The following is a 13,956-nucleotide window of genomic DNA, read 5'->3' on the forward strand; positions in this document are numbered from 1 at the left end:
TATAAAGAGGTTCTAACTAGATTTCAATTAAAAGGAAAAAAAGAAAAAGATATACAGCTTGATGAATATGCCTAGAATTCTTGGCCTAAATACAGAATTTGTCAAAACCTGGAGGCGGGGAGGGAAGGGGTGGGGAGTGGGGGGATAGGGGGAGCTGGGGCTGGGGGGTGGGGGGAGCTGGGGCTGGGAGGGTGTTCTGCCTATTTAGAATATGGTGCATAATGAGGTTGCTGAACTAAGCTAGAGAAAACAGGAGGAAGCCACAGATTCCATTAGCTCAAGCAATATACAAATGCTGCTAATTATATTTGTTCCATGACAAGAGTTGTTTTTATAAAGATAACCACCAACTACCACCACCATCCCCCCAAAAAACTGAACTGTCCTCAAATGTACCCTTAATTGTTCTTCTCTGTTCCCACACCCTCAACAACTTTGGTTCTCTAGCCCTACTCGTTCCTGCTATGAAACCTGACAAAAATCTTGAAACAGAAAGAGAGAGAAGGGGGAGGGACACAGACAGAGAGAGAGAACGTATTTTGCCACCCTCCTGGCTAACTGAAATGCTTGTTCCCGAGATTACAGTAATTACAACCACAGCATGAGTTCCATACAAGCGCTAAATGAAACAGCACATCAATTAAAAAATAAACACTCCATTCTAGGAGAAAGACAACCCCCTGGGACGTCCTAACAAGCGTAAATGAACCTGCCAGGCTGCCGGTCCCTCGGGCCTCCGCCTCCCCTCCCCATCTTAAGGTAGTTGCGGAGCTGGCGGGGGCAAGTACTCCTTGGCGGTGTCCCAAGTGGCTGCTAAAAGCAGCTCAGGTCCTGCTCCGCTCCTGGCGGATCACTGATACGTGTCGGTGCGTCAGCGCCAGGACTCAGCACCGCCTCCCACGGTAGAAAAGGAGGCTCTGGAAAAAACGTGAACTTTGGAGAGACATGTATTTGTTCCAAAAGTACGAGGCGAAGAGAGAGAATCCAGCCGCAGTCTGCCCTACTTATAAGTTCTTTCTTTTTCTTTCTTTTTTTCTTTCTCTTTCTTTTTTCTTCTTCTTTCCTTTCTTTCTCCCTCTTTCTTCTCTTTCCTTTCTTTCTTTCCCTTTCTTTTTTCTTTCTTTCTTTCTGAAAGGAAATTATTTTTTTTTTCATAAAGAAGCACTATGTCCTAGATGCTTTACATACTTTATCCCACCTATCGGAACCCCCTTTGAAATCCGTACGATTACCCCACTCTTCAGGTAAGGAAACTGAGGCTCCCCTGACCACTCAGCGGAGGGGAGAGGAGAATACTGCTCCCGCCCTTGTGCCTGGGCGCCTCTCGCACACCTGGGGTAAGGGCGGCTGTGCTCCCGTACACCTCCTGGGGCGTCCCCCCCACCCACGTACAGCCCCACCATACAGAATGAACTGCCGTCCTTCCACTCCTCCCACATTTCCAAGCCTCAAACAGCATCATTCTAAGAACCCCAAGAAGAGCACCCCTTCCCGGTTCTCCCGCAGAGCCTGACCCCAGTCAGGCTCCCGCGCACTCGCGTGCACGTAGGTTCCCCACCGACCCAGCTTACGGAGGGGCGTGGGGTCACCCATATTCGGGGGCATTAGTAGGCAGCGACGTGACTTGTTTGAACGAGCCTGGAAAAGCACGCGCATGCATAAAACCCCCATCCCGGTCCCCAAAAGCAGACTCGGGAGAAGGGAACCGAGAACTCAAACGCACTGAGCTATGTGGCAACAATCGTGGCAAAACCTCGCTCTCTGCGGTCAATCCCAAGGTTACCAAAACTCTCCAGCCGCAGAAAGCGCGCATGCCGTGGGGACACTCCGGACCGCCTTAAGGAAGGCTGAGTCTTGGGAGCGCATAGACTCCGCCCCGTCACCCGGTGATTGGTGCGCCCGGCCGAGGGCGGAGACCGAGTCCGCGCTATATAAATATTCATGAGCCGGCCGGGCGGTGCGAGCGGGGCCGGGGCCGGAGCCGGGAAGTTGGGTGAAGGGCGCTGCTCCCGCCGAGGAGGAGGAGGAGGAGGAGAAGGAGGAGGAGGAGGAGGAGGAGGAGGAGGAGGAAAAGGAGGAGGAGGAGGAGGAGGAGGAGGAGGAGGAGGCGGCGGCGGCGGCGGCTGGGCGCGGGCCGCGCCGCTCAGGTGTCTACTCCGCCTTCTTGGTCTGGATCTGGTTCTCTGTGTCTAGCAAGAAGGGGTCTGCCTACACCTCGCCCGATTGCCGGCCGGAACGCGGAGCGGACTTTTACCGGAGGCGGAGTCTGTCAGTCCCGGCGGTGGACAGACGGACCGACGCCGGGGAAAGAGGGCGGCGGCCTCTGCGGAGGCGGGTCCCGAACTCCCGCGGCAGAGCTGCGCAGCTTTGGGGGGGAGCATGAGTCCACGGGGACAGAAAGGGGGCTGCAGGGGCTGACCCGGCGCGGGGAGCGGCCTGCCCAGCCATCTTGACTGCGCACCGCGGCCCGAAAGGAAACTTGCTGTGCCGCCGCCCTCTGTGCCCGGCAAAGTCACCGCACCGTCGCCGGCGCCGCGTGGAGAAGTGGCCGGGCGCGCGGGAGAGAAAGCGAGCGAGAGAGGGACGATGAGCCGGGGACCATCCACTGTGCTGCGAGAGGGCTGAGTTCGACCGGGAGTCAGCAGGGCAGACTCTCGGGGACTGTGGTGCACGCCTGCAGAACCCTCACCGCCGCTGCCCAGGCTTCGGACCCCACTGTGTGGACGCGTCCCGAGAAGGGACTAGGTTATCTGCAGACCCCCTTTCCGGGAGAGGCAGGAGAGAGACCAAAAGGGCACCCGCTTTCCCCTTATCCGGCTCCCTCGCCGAATCCCCCCGCGCCCCTCCGCGCGCCGCCTGGAGGGCGAGGGCGCGGGGCCGAGGCGCGCAGCATGGAGTGGGGTTACCTGTTGGAAGTGACCTCGTTGCTGGCCGCCTTGGCGCTATTGCAGCGCTCGAGCGGCGCGGCGGCTGCCTCGGCCAAGGAGCTGGCGTGCCAAGAGATTACCGTGCCGCTTTGCAAGGGCATCGGCTACAACTACACGTACATGCCCAACCAGTTCAACCACGACACGCAGGACGAGGCGGGCCTGGAGGTGCACCAATTCTGGCCGCTGGTAGAGATCCAGTGCTCGCCGGACCTCAAGTTCTTCCTGTGCAGCATGTACACGCCCATCTGCCTGGAGGACTACAAGAAGCCCCTGCCTCCTTGCCGCTCGGTGTGCGAGCGCGCCAAGGCCGGCTGCGCACCCCTCATGCGCCAGTACGGCTTCGCCTGGCCGGACCGCATGCGCTGCGACCGGCTGCCGGAGCAGGGCAACCCCGACACGCTGTGCATGGACTACAACCGCACGGACCTCACCACAGCCGCACCCAGTCCGCCGCGCCGCCTACCGCCGCCGCCTCCGGGTGAGCAGCCGCCCTCTGGCAGCGGCCACGGCCGCCCGCCGGGGGCCAGGCCCCCGTCCCGCGGCAGGGGCGGTGGCGGCGGGGACGCAGCGGCGCCCCCCACGCGCGGCGGCGGCGGCGGCGGCGGCGGCGGGAAGGCGCGGCCCCCTGGCGGCGGCTCAGCGCCCTGCGAGCCGGGCTGCCAGTGCCGCGCGCCCATGGTGAGCGTGTCCAGCGAGCGGCACCCGCTCTACAACCGCGTCAAGACCGGACAGATCGCCAACTGCGCGCTGCCCTGCCACAACCCCTTTTTCAGCCAGGACGAACGCGCCTTCACCGTCTTCTGGATCGGCCTGTGGTCTGTGCTGTGCTTCGTATCTACCTTCGCCACCGTCTCCACCTTCCTCATCGACATGGAGCGCTTCAAGTATCCCGAGCGGCCCATTATCTTTCTTTCGGCCTGCTACCTCTTCGTGTCAGTCGGCTACCTGGTACGCCTGGTGGCGGGTCACGAGAAGGTGGCGTGCAGCGGCGGCGCGCCGGGCGCCGGCAGCACGGCAGGCGCGAGTGGCGCGGCGGCGGCGGCGGGCGCGGGCGCGGCTGGCGCGGGAGCAGGCGGCCCGGGCGGGCGCGGCGAATATGAGGAGCTGGGCGCTGTGGAGCAGCACGTGCGCTACGAGACCACTGGCCCCGCGCTGTGCACCGTGGTCTTCCTGCTCGTCTACTTCTTCGGCATGGCCAGCTCCATCTGGTGGGTGATCCTGTCGCTCACGTGGTTCCTGGCGGCGGGCATGAAATGGGGCAACGAGGCCATCGCCGGCTACTCGCAGTACTTCCACCTGGCCGCGTGGCTCGTGCCCAGCGTCAAGTCTATCGCCGTGCTGGCGCTCAGCTCCGTGGACGGCGACCCGGTGGCTGGCATCTGCTACGTGGGCAACCAGAGCCTCGACAACCTGCGCGGCTTCGTGCTGGCGCCGCTCGTCATCTACCTCTTCATTGGCACCATGTTCTTGCTAGCCGGCTTCGTGTCGCTCTTCCGCATCCGCTCAGTTATCAAGCAGCAGGGCGGCCCCACCAAGACGCACAAACTGGAGAAGCTCATGATCCGCCTGGGTCTCTTCACCGTTCTCTACACCGTGCCCGCCGCCGTCGTGGTCGCCTGCCTCTTCTATGAGCAGCACAACCGCCCGCGCTGGGAGGCCACGCACAACTGCCCGTGCCTACGGGACCTGCAGCCAGACCAGGCGCGCCGGCCCGACTACGCCGTCTTCATGCTCAAGTACTTCATGTGCCTCGTGGTGGGCATCACCTCGGGCGTGTGGGTCTGGTCCGGCAAGACGCTCGAGTCGTGGCGTGCGCTGTGCACCCGCTGCTGCTGGGCCAGCAAGGGCGCCACGGGGGGCGCGGGCGCCGCGGCAGCTGGGGGCGCCGGGGGACCCGGGGGGGGCGGGGGCGTGGGGTCCGGTGGGGGCGGGGGCCCGGGCGGTGGGGCGGGATCCCTCTACAGCGACGTCAGCACCGGCCTGACGTGGCGATCTGGCACGGCCAGCTCCGTGTCTTATCCAAAGCAGATGCCATTGTCCCAGGTCTGAGTGGAGGGGAGGGGGCACCCGGAAGGAATGGGGAAGGGGGCGAGGAAACAAGTGCGGCGAAGGGACACTCGACGGGCTGAGGTTCCCACCCCTTCACCGTGTTGATTGCTATTAGCATGATAATGAACTCTTAATGGTATCCATTAGCTGGGACTTAAATGACTCGCTTAGAACAAAGTACCTGGCATTGAAGGCTCCCAGACCCAGCCCCCTTTCCTCCATTGATATGCGGGGAGCTCCTCCCGCCAGGCGTTAATCTCTGTTGGCAGAGGAGGGTGGACTCTGCTGCGTTTCAGAACGCCAGGTTTGGAGCCCTCGCTGGTTGCCGTTTGCTGAGCTTGAAGCCAGATCTGTAGATTTCACCTGAGGGACCTATTTTTCTCCCTCGACTCTCCTACGTAAACTCTTAATCCTAACATACCCTAGAGGAGGGATGACCGCGACCTAATGGAATTGCACGGTTTGGGTATTCTTAATGACCAGGCAAATGCCTTAAATAAACAAACAAATAATGTCTTAATTATACACCCCAAGTAAATACGGGTTTCTTACATTAGAGGATGTATTTATATAATTATTTGTTAAATTGTAAAAATGTGTAAAATATGTACATATCCAAAGATATACAGTCTGTACATTTTTTGTAAAAAGTTTAGAGGCCACCCCTGTAAGAACAAATATAAGTATTCTATTTTGTCAATAAAATGACTTTTGATAAATGATTTAAGCATCGCCCTTTCCCCCTGCCTCTTCTACGCTGTTACCTTTAAAGTGCTTGCTAAGGACGTGTTGAAAATGGACATTTTCTGGTTTCTCATTCTGTACACTGACCTTAGGCTGGAGAAAATGACCTGTTAAACTCTAGTTCTTAAGTTGTTAGCAAAGTAAATATCCTTGTTGAACTGAAATCAAAATTGAGTTTTTGCACCTTCCCAAAAGATGGTGTTTTTCATGGTAGCCCTTTTCTCATCCATGGATAACAACACTCACCTTAGTGTGTGTAAATGGAACTTTTGCAAGGCAACAATTGCACTCAGGCCTTGTTATTTATCTTGTATAATATCACTAAAGGCTTCAAAACCCCACATTTATTTCTCGGTGTCCCTGATTTTGAAAGCACCTGGGTTTTCAGGGACTGAACACACTGCTGAAGTGTAGAGGTTAATGTTTTAAACCATAGATCACACTTTACAGTATAAGTCACTTGACTATCTGGTAGTGGAGCAGGCACTCTTTAATGGATTAGACTAACGGGTTAACATCTTAATAACCTTCCAGGCTTGTGTATATCAAATGTGCTGCTTTTCCTAGAGAAAAAGCTATTGTTCCTCTGTCAAGACTAAGCTAATTTATTTGAGCAGAAGGCTGTTGAATTAGCAGAAGAATGCTTTGGCAATTGTTGAACTTTTTACCTGTCTGCCCAGTGGCCCAGCACATCATTCCTTTAAGAGGAGCTAAATGAATAGGGTTAATCTGTAGGGAACTTGGTCTTTTGAGTTTGAAAAACTTTGATCTTTTCTCCTCTCCAAATGTGCTGTATAGTCTGAAGTTTCTTTCCCTGCTGCCCGGCTCCTCTTGGTGCAGACCAATTGGCCACCGCGGAGCCTTAAAGTTCTTCCATTAAAGGGATGTGGGACTTTTACTTTAAAAAGGAGAGAGAGCGAGGGAGAGGAAGACTTGTAACAGTTAGTGAAGACCAGAGGCACAAGTGCGCTCAGCCTTTTAAACAGCTTTTCCCGGCATTGTTAGCCAGCCTGCAGGCAGCTAGGCATGGGTTGAAGCATTATAGAAAAGGGCTCTGAATGCCCTACAGGTGGTCTGTGCACATAATCCCCCAATTTAAAGCGTTTTCCTTTGCTGGACAATTGCATTACAAAACTCCCTTCTTTTTCGCCCCTAATTGAACCAATGAACTATTATAAACTACAAGTTTTTCTTAAAAAAAAAAAAAAAGAAAGAAAGAAAGAAAAAAAAAAAACCTCTGCCTAAATTCTATTGACTAAATTCTGGCAAGTTTTCTGAACTGAACCTTTTAAAGCACCGGAAGTAAAAGCTTCTTCAGACATTTCAGTTTTTCAGATATTTTTATTCCCCATGCTTGTTATTTTCTGACAGATTAGCAATAATTTAAAAGTAATTGGTAAGGTTGTGTGTTCATACTGAAAAGATAGCCCCAGGTCCCTTATTAACCTGTCAATCAAGATAAGAAATGGGCAGCTACGCTGCTAATGATGGGGGGCATCAAACATTGCAGGGTGGGAAGGGACATGTTCTCTGCATCCTGCTAAAATGTTTGTTCTCTTTTCCTAATAGGAATATTTATTGGTTAAGAAAAAAAATTTTTAATTAATAGAATGGAAACTACTTCCTTGGCTGATCTTGCTCGCCTGAGAGGCTTTTAAGAGTTTCTTGGTAGAAACATTTTGCAAATCCTTTCCAGAGTCATTCTTGGCATTAATTGGATTTTTTAAATTAGATATGCAATAAGAACACCTACGTTAGCTATCATGCTGATTATATTTCTTAAGGTCAGAGGCATTGTAAAATCTTCACCTCCCAGCAGTTTTATTAAAGAATTAACTATTTTGTGACATAGGTACCAATAAGTGGCCTGCATCTAACCCAGGTGGTGACGCTCATGTACTGTAGTGTACATAAACCACAAACTTTATATTTTCAGTTATAAAGTGTAAGTGAGAGAGCACTTTCCATACTCTTTACCAGAGAGCTAAAAGCCACTACTTAGCATATTGGTTTTCTAATGTGGCAGTATTCTTATTATTGACACATTTTCAACTCCGTGATATGGTGGGAAATGTCCAACTTGGAAGCTTTTTTTCCGTTATTAATCTTTCAATATATCCTTGTAAAAAGTCATATTTGATAGCTTTTACAAGATGGCTATAAATGTGCTCAATATAAACAGGCTTATTAAACAAGCAAAAATCCCTACTATTCTAAGCACAACTCTTAGTAAGAAGACCTGCCTCTGTAATCAGTAAAAACTGATTTTAGAGACTGATACTAAAACACAAGTGCTGGTTCTTTGCCTTTAAGACTAAAACTTTAGTTGCAAATTTACCAATATCCAAATGGTAGATAGATGCAAAATTGATTTTGGGTGTGGAAAAATGGAAGAAGAGTCTCAGTTTGGCAATTTGCATTAGACAAATGACAGGTCCCTTGCCTGAATACCCCCCTTTGTGCTATACAGGTGTGTTCTTAATTAACTATATGGAACAAGTGTTAGTTTTTTTTAAATTTTGTCAAACATGGAAGGTAGGGGACTGGGGAGGGGATATGGTTACTGTGTGACTAGAAGATCAATATGAATAAAGTCTAATATGGTTAAATCCATTAGTAAAGCCAAAGCTCATTACAATTACTTGTGGGAAAAGCTATGTGAAACACTTTCTTTTTGCTTTAAAATAAATGCAATTTGAAAGTACCATAAAACAAAGGGGGGGTGGAAACCGTGTAAGAAAGTTTAAGGTGCAAAAGATGTCACCATTATAGTTTCTTAATCTACACTGATGGTGTTGCAGGTTCCTGTAATCCTTGAAAGTTGTGGGGAAGGAAATCAGATTGTCTCGCCAAAACAAAAATTACACAAAGAGACTCAAGCAGTTGCAGAGTACAGGATGTAATTGAAAGTATAGGTGCAAACATTGTTAAGATTCTCCAAATCACGTGTAGCCCTCTGCTTTCCCACGTGTGATACCATACTGCCACCTTGTGGTACCCAAAGTTCCAGAACTGGGAGGAGGGGCAGGTTCCTTCGTTCAATTCATTCAGAAATAGTGAGCCCCCACACTGCTGGCCTCCTACCCCACACAGAACCCACCCAGAGGGCCTGCAAGCATTTTGTATTCATAATTTTGAATACTTCCTCTTAAGGATCCCAAAACTGCATCAGTTTAAAGCCCCACAAGATCTTAATGAATTAAATCCTCAATATAGAGGCTATGCTAAAAATGTAGTTAAGCTGTATTGAAATCAAAAGGTCTATCTTTTTTAAATCATCTTTTGAGTAACTTTTATTTAAAGAATGGGCTATTCACCAAAGATCCACCACCTAACGGGAGAGAATCCAAAACTTAATGGGAAAAAGAATGAGGCACGAAGAATATTTTGAGGTGGCATGTAGTTGGCTTACTTATTTAAATGTACTACTTTCCAATTTCCCACATAGAAGTTGATCTGCTGAGTTCAGTGGACACCCTTCAATGCTGAACATAAATGCTATTGGTTTGGGTGGGATGCAGGCTGTCCCCAGTTATCTAGCCAGGTGTTTGTGGAAACACACCCCCGGAATAGAAACTGTGCTGGGAAACAAGGTCAGCCAAAGGGAGGAAGGGGGAGGTGTCTGCTCTGGAAAATCTGAGGCCTGAGGGTGGAAGATTTCCATACACAGCAGTGTGAGAAAACCAGACCTTGAAGGGGGGTGGAGGGTGGAAGGTGCATCTAGGGAAGAGGCAGACTTACAAGGCCCACATCTGAAGACCCCTTGTTCTGAGAATCAGAATGGCTGGTAGGGATGGAAGAGAAGGAGGCAGCACTGGTCAAGGAGATACGAACTAAAGACCTTAGAGGTCATGTACCAAGATCATGGAATTTTAAAGACCGAGATCTCAGGATGATCGAGAACCTTGCTACTCCATAGACAAGCAGCAGGGGCAAGATCTAGCTGTATGACGGAAATATGGAATCTCAGGTCTTCGTTGCTAAATCTGAAGCTGTGTTGTGACCAGATCCCCCAAACCCGGAGCCCAAAGAGGTCTGGACTTGCCAAAGATCATACAGTCAAGAGCGGACACGGGCTTAGAAGCCACTGACCCTACTTGCCATTCCTATTTCTATAGGCCTCTCCTGGCTGCCCTGCTGTCTCTAAATCCCTAAGACCACCACTCTGTGCATCCATCCCTGAACATCAACCTACCCGGGCTGTGCTTACCTTGTTACACAATCAGACCAGAGTAAAGATTTCTCCATGATTTGGTGCTGACCTACACACAAGAACGTACAAACACACAGTCTGAGAGGCTGCCAGGACAGCTTTGGAAAGGTTTGCCTCTCAGGCCCCTGGCTGACTTGGACCAGCTCACCTACTCTGTGCTGCCTGTGGTCACAGAAATGCAATCATTGGCATAGTTAGCATTTTCCTAGTTGATACAAAAGGCCCGAGGACAGTCTGCCTGCTAGCTCAGTGAGGAACAGCAGTGACCTGGAGAAAGGAGCTGATAGAACTGGTAGATCTCACAGTGGGGAGAGAAGCCAGAAGTGGAAAATGCCTGCCCTGCTGGGCACAGGCTCTGGGGGCCTTCAGGGAGAGCCCAGCACAGTCAAGGAAGGAAGGCAAACGCAGAGCCACTGGCAGGGAAGGGAAAAGAAAAGCTCAGGACCCCTGGAGTCCAAGAAGAGCATCCTGGAAATCTCTGGAGTGAGAGAACAAATCAAAAAGGAGACTAGTGCAGCCGATTTAAACCGCAGGCCTAAGAGGCTGGGTGGTACCTGAAAAGGAGAGATGGTGCCTAGAGGAGGATGGAAGTAAAGGAAGTCTCCTGCCAGGGCAAGAGCAAAGTTAGGATGAACTTTAAATGACCAAGTTGTAATGGCTTTCCAAGCCATGGCAGAGAACCATTATTCACAGAAGACAAAGGTACCCATTTATCTTGCCTTATTTAACACCCAGCTGAGCCACACACTAATTTAAACCAGAAACACCATCTCCTGCATTGGTCCCCTAACAAACCTATTCCTAGTTAAGTAACACTCGGCAGTAGTTCTCACCCCTGTCTACACATTAGAAGCACTCGGGGTGCTTCTTAAAAATACCAGTGCTGTGGCACCACCCCAGGCCAACTGAATCAGAATTTGGGGGGATGGAATCTGGGAAGTCAAAGTGTCTAAAACTATCCCGGGTCATTCTCATGTGTAGCCAGAGTTGAAAGCCAGAGAATGTAACCAAAGCTGGTGTTTTGATCTAAAATGAAACAAAATAGAAATTAACTAAGCAAACTAGCTACTGTCATCCAACTTGACTAATTAAATAGACAAGGTTACTTTTTTTCTTTTTGTCACCCCAAGTGAGTAAATATTTGGAAGAGGACAGGAGCGCCCTCACCTGGTCCGAAGGGAGAACTCCATGCTTTGTTGTTTGGAACTGAGGGTCTTAGCCACACAAAGCAGTTTTGGATAACCCCCGCGTTTTCTTTCACTTGTAAAGAAATAACAAAGACTTGTTTACACAGGGATGATTCTATTAAACTAGAAATTTAACCCAACCTGTGATCCTAAAAGGAACCAGCAATGTTGATGTATTAATTAGGAAAGATATTTAAAATGTTTTCTTTTTCTTCAGTAAATGTTTATTCAGTGAAACCAACTCAGCTAGAAATGAAAGCTCATCTTGTAGTGACCTAACAAGGGCATGACTTGCCAAAACCAGGTGGTCTGTCATATGTCCAGGAGGCAGATTGGCTGAAATCCTAAATATGTGTTAATATGTGTATATTTCTTTATAGGGAACCTGATACTATCTTACCTAATAATGGAACTTTGCTCAAGTTTTAGAATTTTAGGATAATGTTTATTCAGTGCAGAAATTTACTCTTTCTCTGGATCCCCTGAAAGACGTGATAAGTCCTTAACCAAATATCCAGAAAATGAGATTCATTTCCACAAGTAAACTCTGAAGTTTTCCTCAGTCCATGTAATAAATATGATTTTTGATCTTGACTGGTAAACCTCATGCAATTTCTGTAAGAAAAAGTCTAAGCCGAGGGCCATAGGCCATAGGTCATGAAAGACCTAAGAAACTTTGCATAATACCATTAAAGGGCATCTTGTAGCTATACTTGATGGGAACGAAAAAGAAGCTAATAATTAACTCAATTTAATCATTCTGGAAAGGATCTCATAATAAACATTATTTTTACCTGATTAACTTAGAGCGTCTCCAGTAAGATGCAGAAAGGCGATAAAATGGAGACGTTAAGAACACAGACTCTGCACCCCCTCGCCTGGCTCCACTCATGTGTGTGTGACCTTTGGGAAATGACCCATCTGCTACCTGCCTCAGTCCTCTCCTCTGCGAGATGGTACAAGAAGGGTGCCACTTCATAGGGTTGTTAAGAGAATTAAATCCTAATACAGATAAAAAGCCTGGAGCAGTAAAAGCCAGCCACCATCATTAAAGAGCCAGTTTTTATTGTAGCAATGTTTCCATGTATACTTTGCATCATGATTATTTTTTATTGTGGTAAAAACACAGAATGTAAACTTTACCATCTTAACCAGTTTTTAAGTGTACATATTTGCAATGTTAAGTACATTTACATTGTTGTGAAACAGATCTCCAGAACTTTCTCATCTTACAAACTTAAAACTCTACAGATTAAACAACTCCCCTTTTCCCCCTCCCATAAGTCCCGCAACCATCATTCTTTCTGTTTTTATGAACTTGACTATTTTAGGTACCTCATATATAACTTGGACTCATACAATATTTCTTTCCATGACTGATTTATTTTACTTAGCATAATGTCCTCAAAGTTTGAAGCATGTGACAGTATTTCCTCCTTTTTTAAAGCTGAACAATAACCGGTGGATGTATATACCACATCTTCATCTGTTCATCGATTGATGGGACACTCAGGTAGCTTCCACCTCTTGATTATTGTGAACAATGCTCTTATGAACATGGGTGTGCACTTACTTCTTTGAGACCCTGTTTACAATTATTTTGAATATATACCCCGAAGTGAGATTGCCGGATCATAAGGTAACTCTAATTTTAAGGAATTGCCATACTGCCTTCTATAACAGGTCCACCAATTTATAATCTCACCAGTCATGCACAAGGGTTCCAGTTTCTCCACATTCTTGCCATTACTTGTTATTTTCCCTTTTTAAAATTTTTATGTTAATTCCGATGTAGTTAACATACAATGTTATAAATTTCAGTTGTAGAATATAGTGATTCAGCAATTCCATCTATTACTTGGTGCTCATCATGGTGAGTGTGCTCTTATCCCCTTTACCTATTTCACCCATCCCCCCACCCGTCTCCCCTTTGGTAACGTCAGATTGTTCTCTGTAGCTGAGAATCTGTGTTTGGTTTGTCTCTTTTTCTTTTCATTCGTTCATTGGTTTTGTTTCTCAAATTCCACATATGAGTGAAATCATACGGCATTTGTCTTTGACTGACTCATTTTGCTTAGCATTATACTTTCTAGCTCCATCTGTGCTGTTGCAAATGGCAAGATTTCATTCTTCTTTATGGCTGAATAATATTCCATTATATATATATATATATATATATATCACATCTTCTTTACCAATTCCTAATTCCATAGTTTGGCTATTGTAAATAATGCTGCAATAAACATCGAAGTACATTTATCCCTTAACTTAGTGTTTTCATAGTCAAATACCCAGTAGTGCAACTATTAGCTCACCTGGTAATTCTATTTTTAATTTTTTTAAGGAACCTCCAGGCTGTCTTCCCTAGTGGCTACACCAGTTTGCATTCCCACCAAGAGTGCACAAGAGTACCTTTTTCTCCACATCCTCTCCAACACTTGATGTTTCACGTGTTTTTGATTTTAGCCATTCTGACAGATATGAGGTAATATCTTACTGTGGTTTAGATTTGTATTTCCCTGATGATGAGTGATGTTGAGCAACTTTTCATGTGTCGTTGGCCATCTGTATATCTTCTTTGGAGAAATGTCTGTTCGTGTCTTCTGCCCATTTTTAAATTGGATTTTTGGGGCTTTGGTGTTGAGTTGTATAAGTTCTTTATATATTTTGGATACTAAGCCTATATTGGATATGTCTTTTGCAAACATCTTCTCCCATACAATAGGTTGTCTTTTAGTTTTGTTGTTTGTTTCCTTTGCTGCACAGAAGCTTTTTATTTTTGTGTAGTTCCAAGAGTCTATTTTTGCTTTTATTTCCCTTGCCTTAGGAGACA

General features: G+C 48.1%; 1 protein-coding gene across 1 annotated transcript; it reads left to right on the top strand.

Moving 5' to 3' along the window:
• Positions 1-2,122: 2,122 nt before the first annotated feature.
• FZD8 (frizzled class receptor 8) lies at positions 2,123-6,082 on the top strand. The gene has a single exon (XM_025885854.2). The coding sequence runs from the start codon at positions 2,892-2,894 to the stop codon at positions 4,977-4,979; it is 2,088 nt and encodes a 695-aa protein (XP_025741639.1). The 5' UTR covers positions 2,123-2,891; the 3' UTR covers positions 4,980-6,082.
• Positions 6,083-13,956: the final 7,874 nt, after the last annotated feature.

This window comes from Callorhinus ursinus, unplaced genomic scaffold (assembly GCF_003265705.2).
Source record: "Callorhinus ursinus isolate GAN/ISIS: 27379988/994484 unplaced genomic scaffold, GSC_fseal_2.0 scaffold62, whole genome shotgun sequence".
Taxonomy (NCBI): domain Eukaryota; kingdom Metazoa; phylum Chordata; class Mammalia; order Carnivora; family Otariidae; genus Callorhinus; species Callorhinus ursinus.

Bases quoted from the DNA above. Each gene is read 5' to 3' on its own strand.
- FZD8 (XM_025885854.2), top strand. From the start codon at position 2,892: ATGGAGTGGGGTTACCTGTTGGAAGTGACCTCGTTGCTGGCCGCCTTG.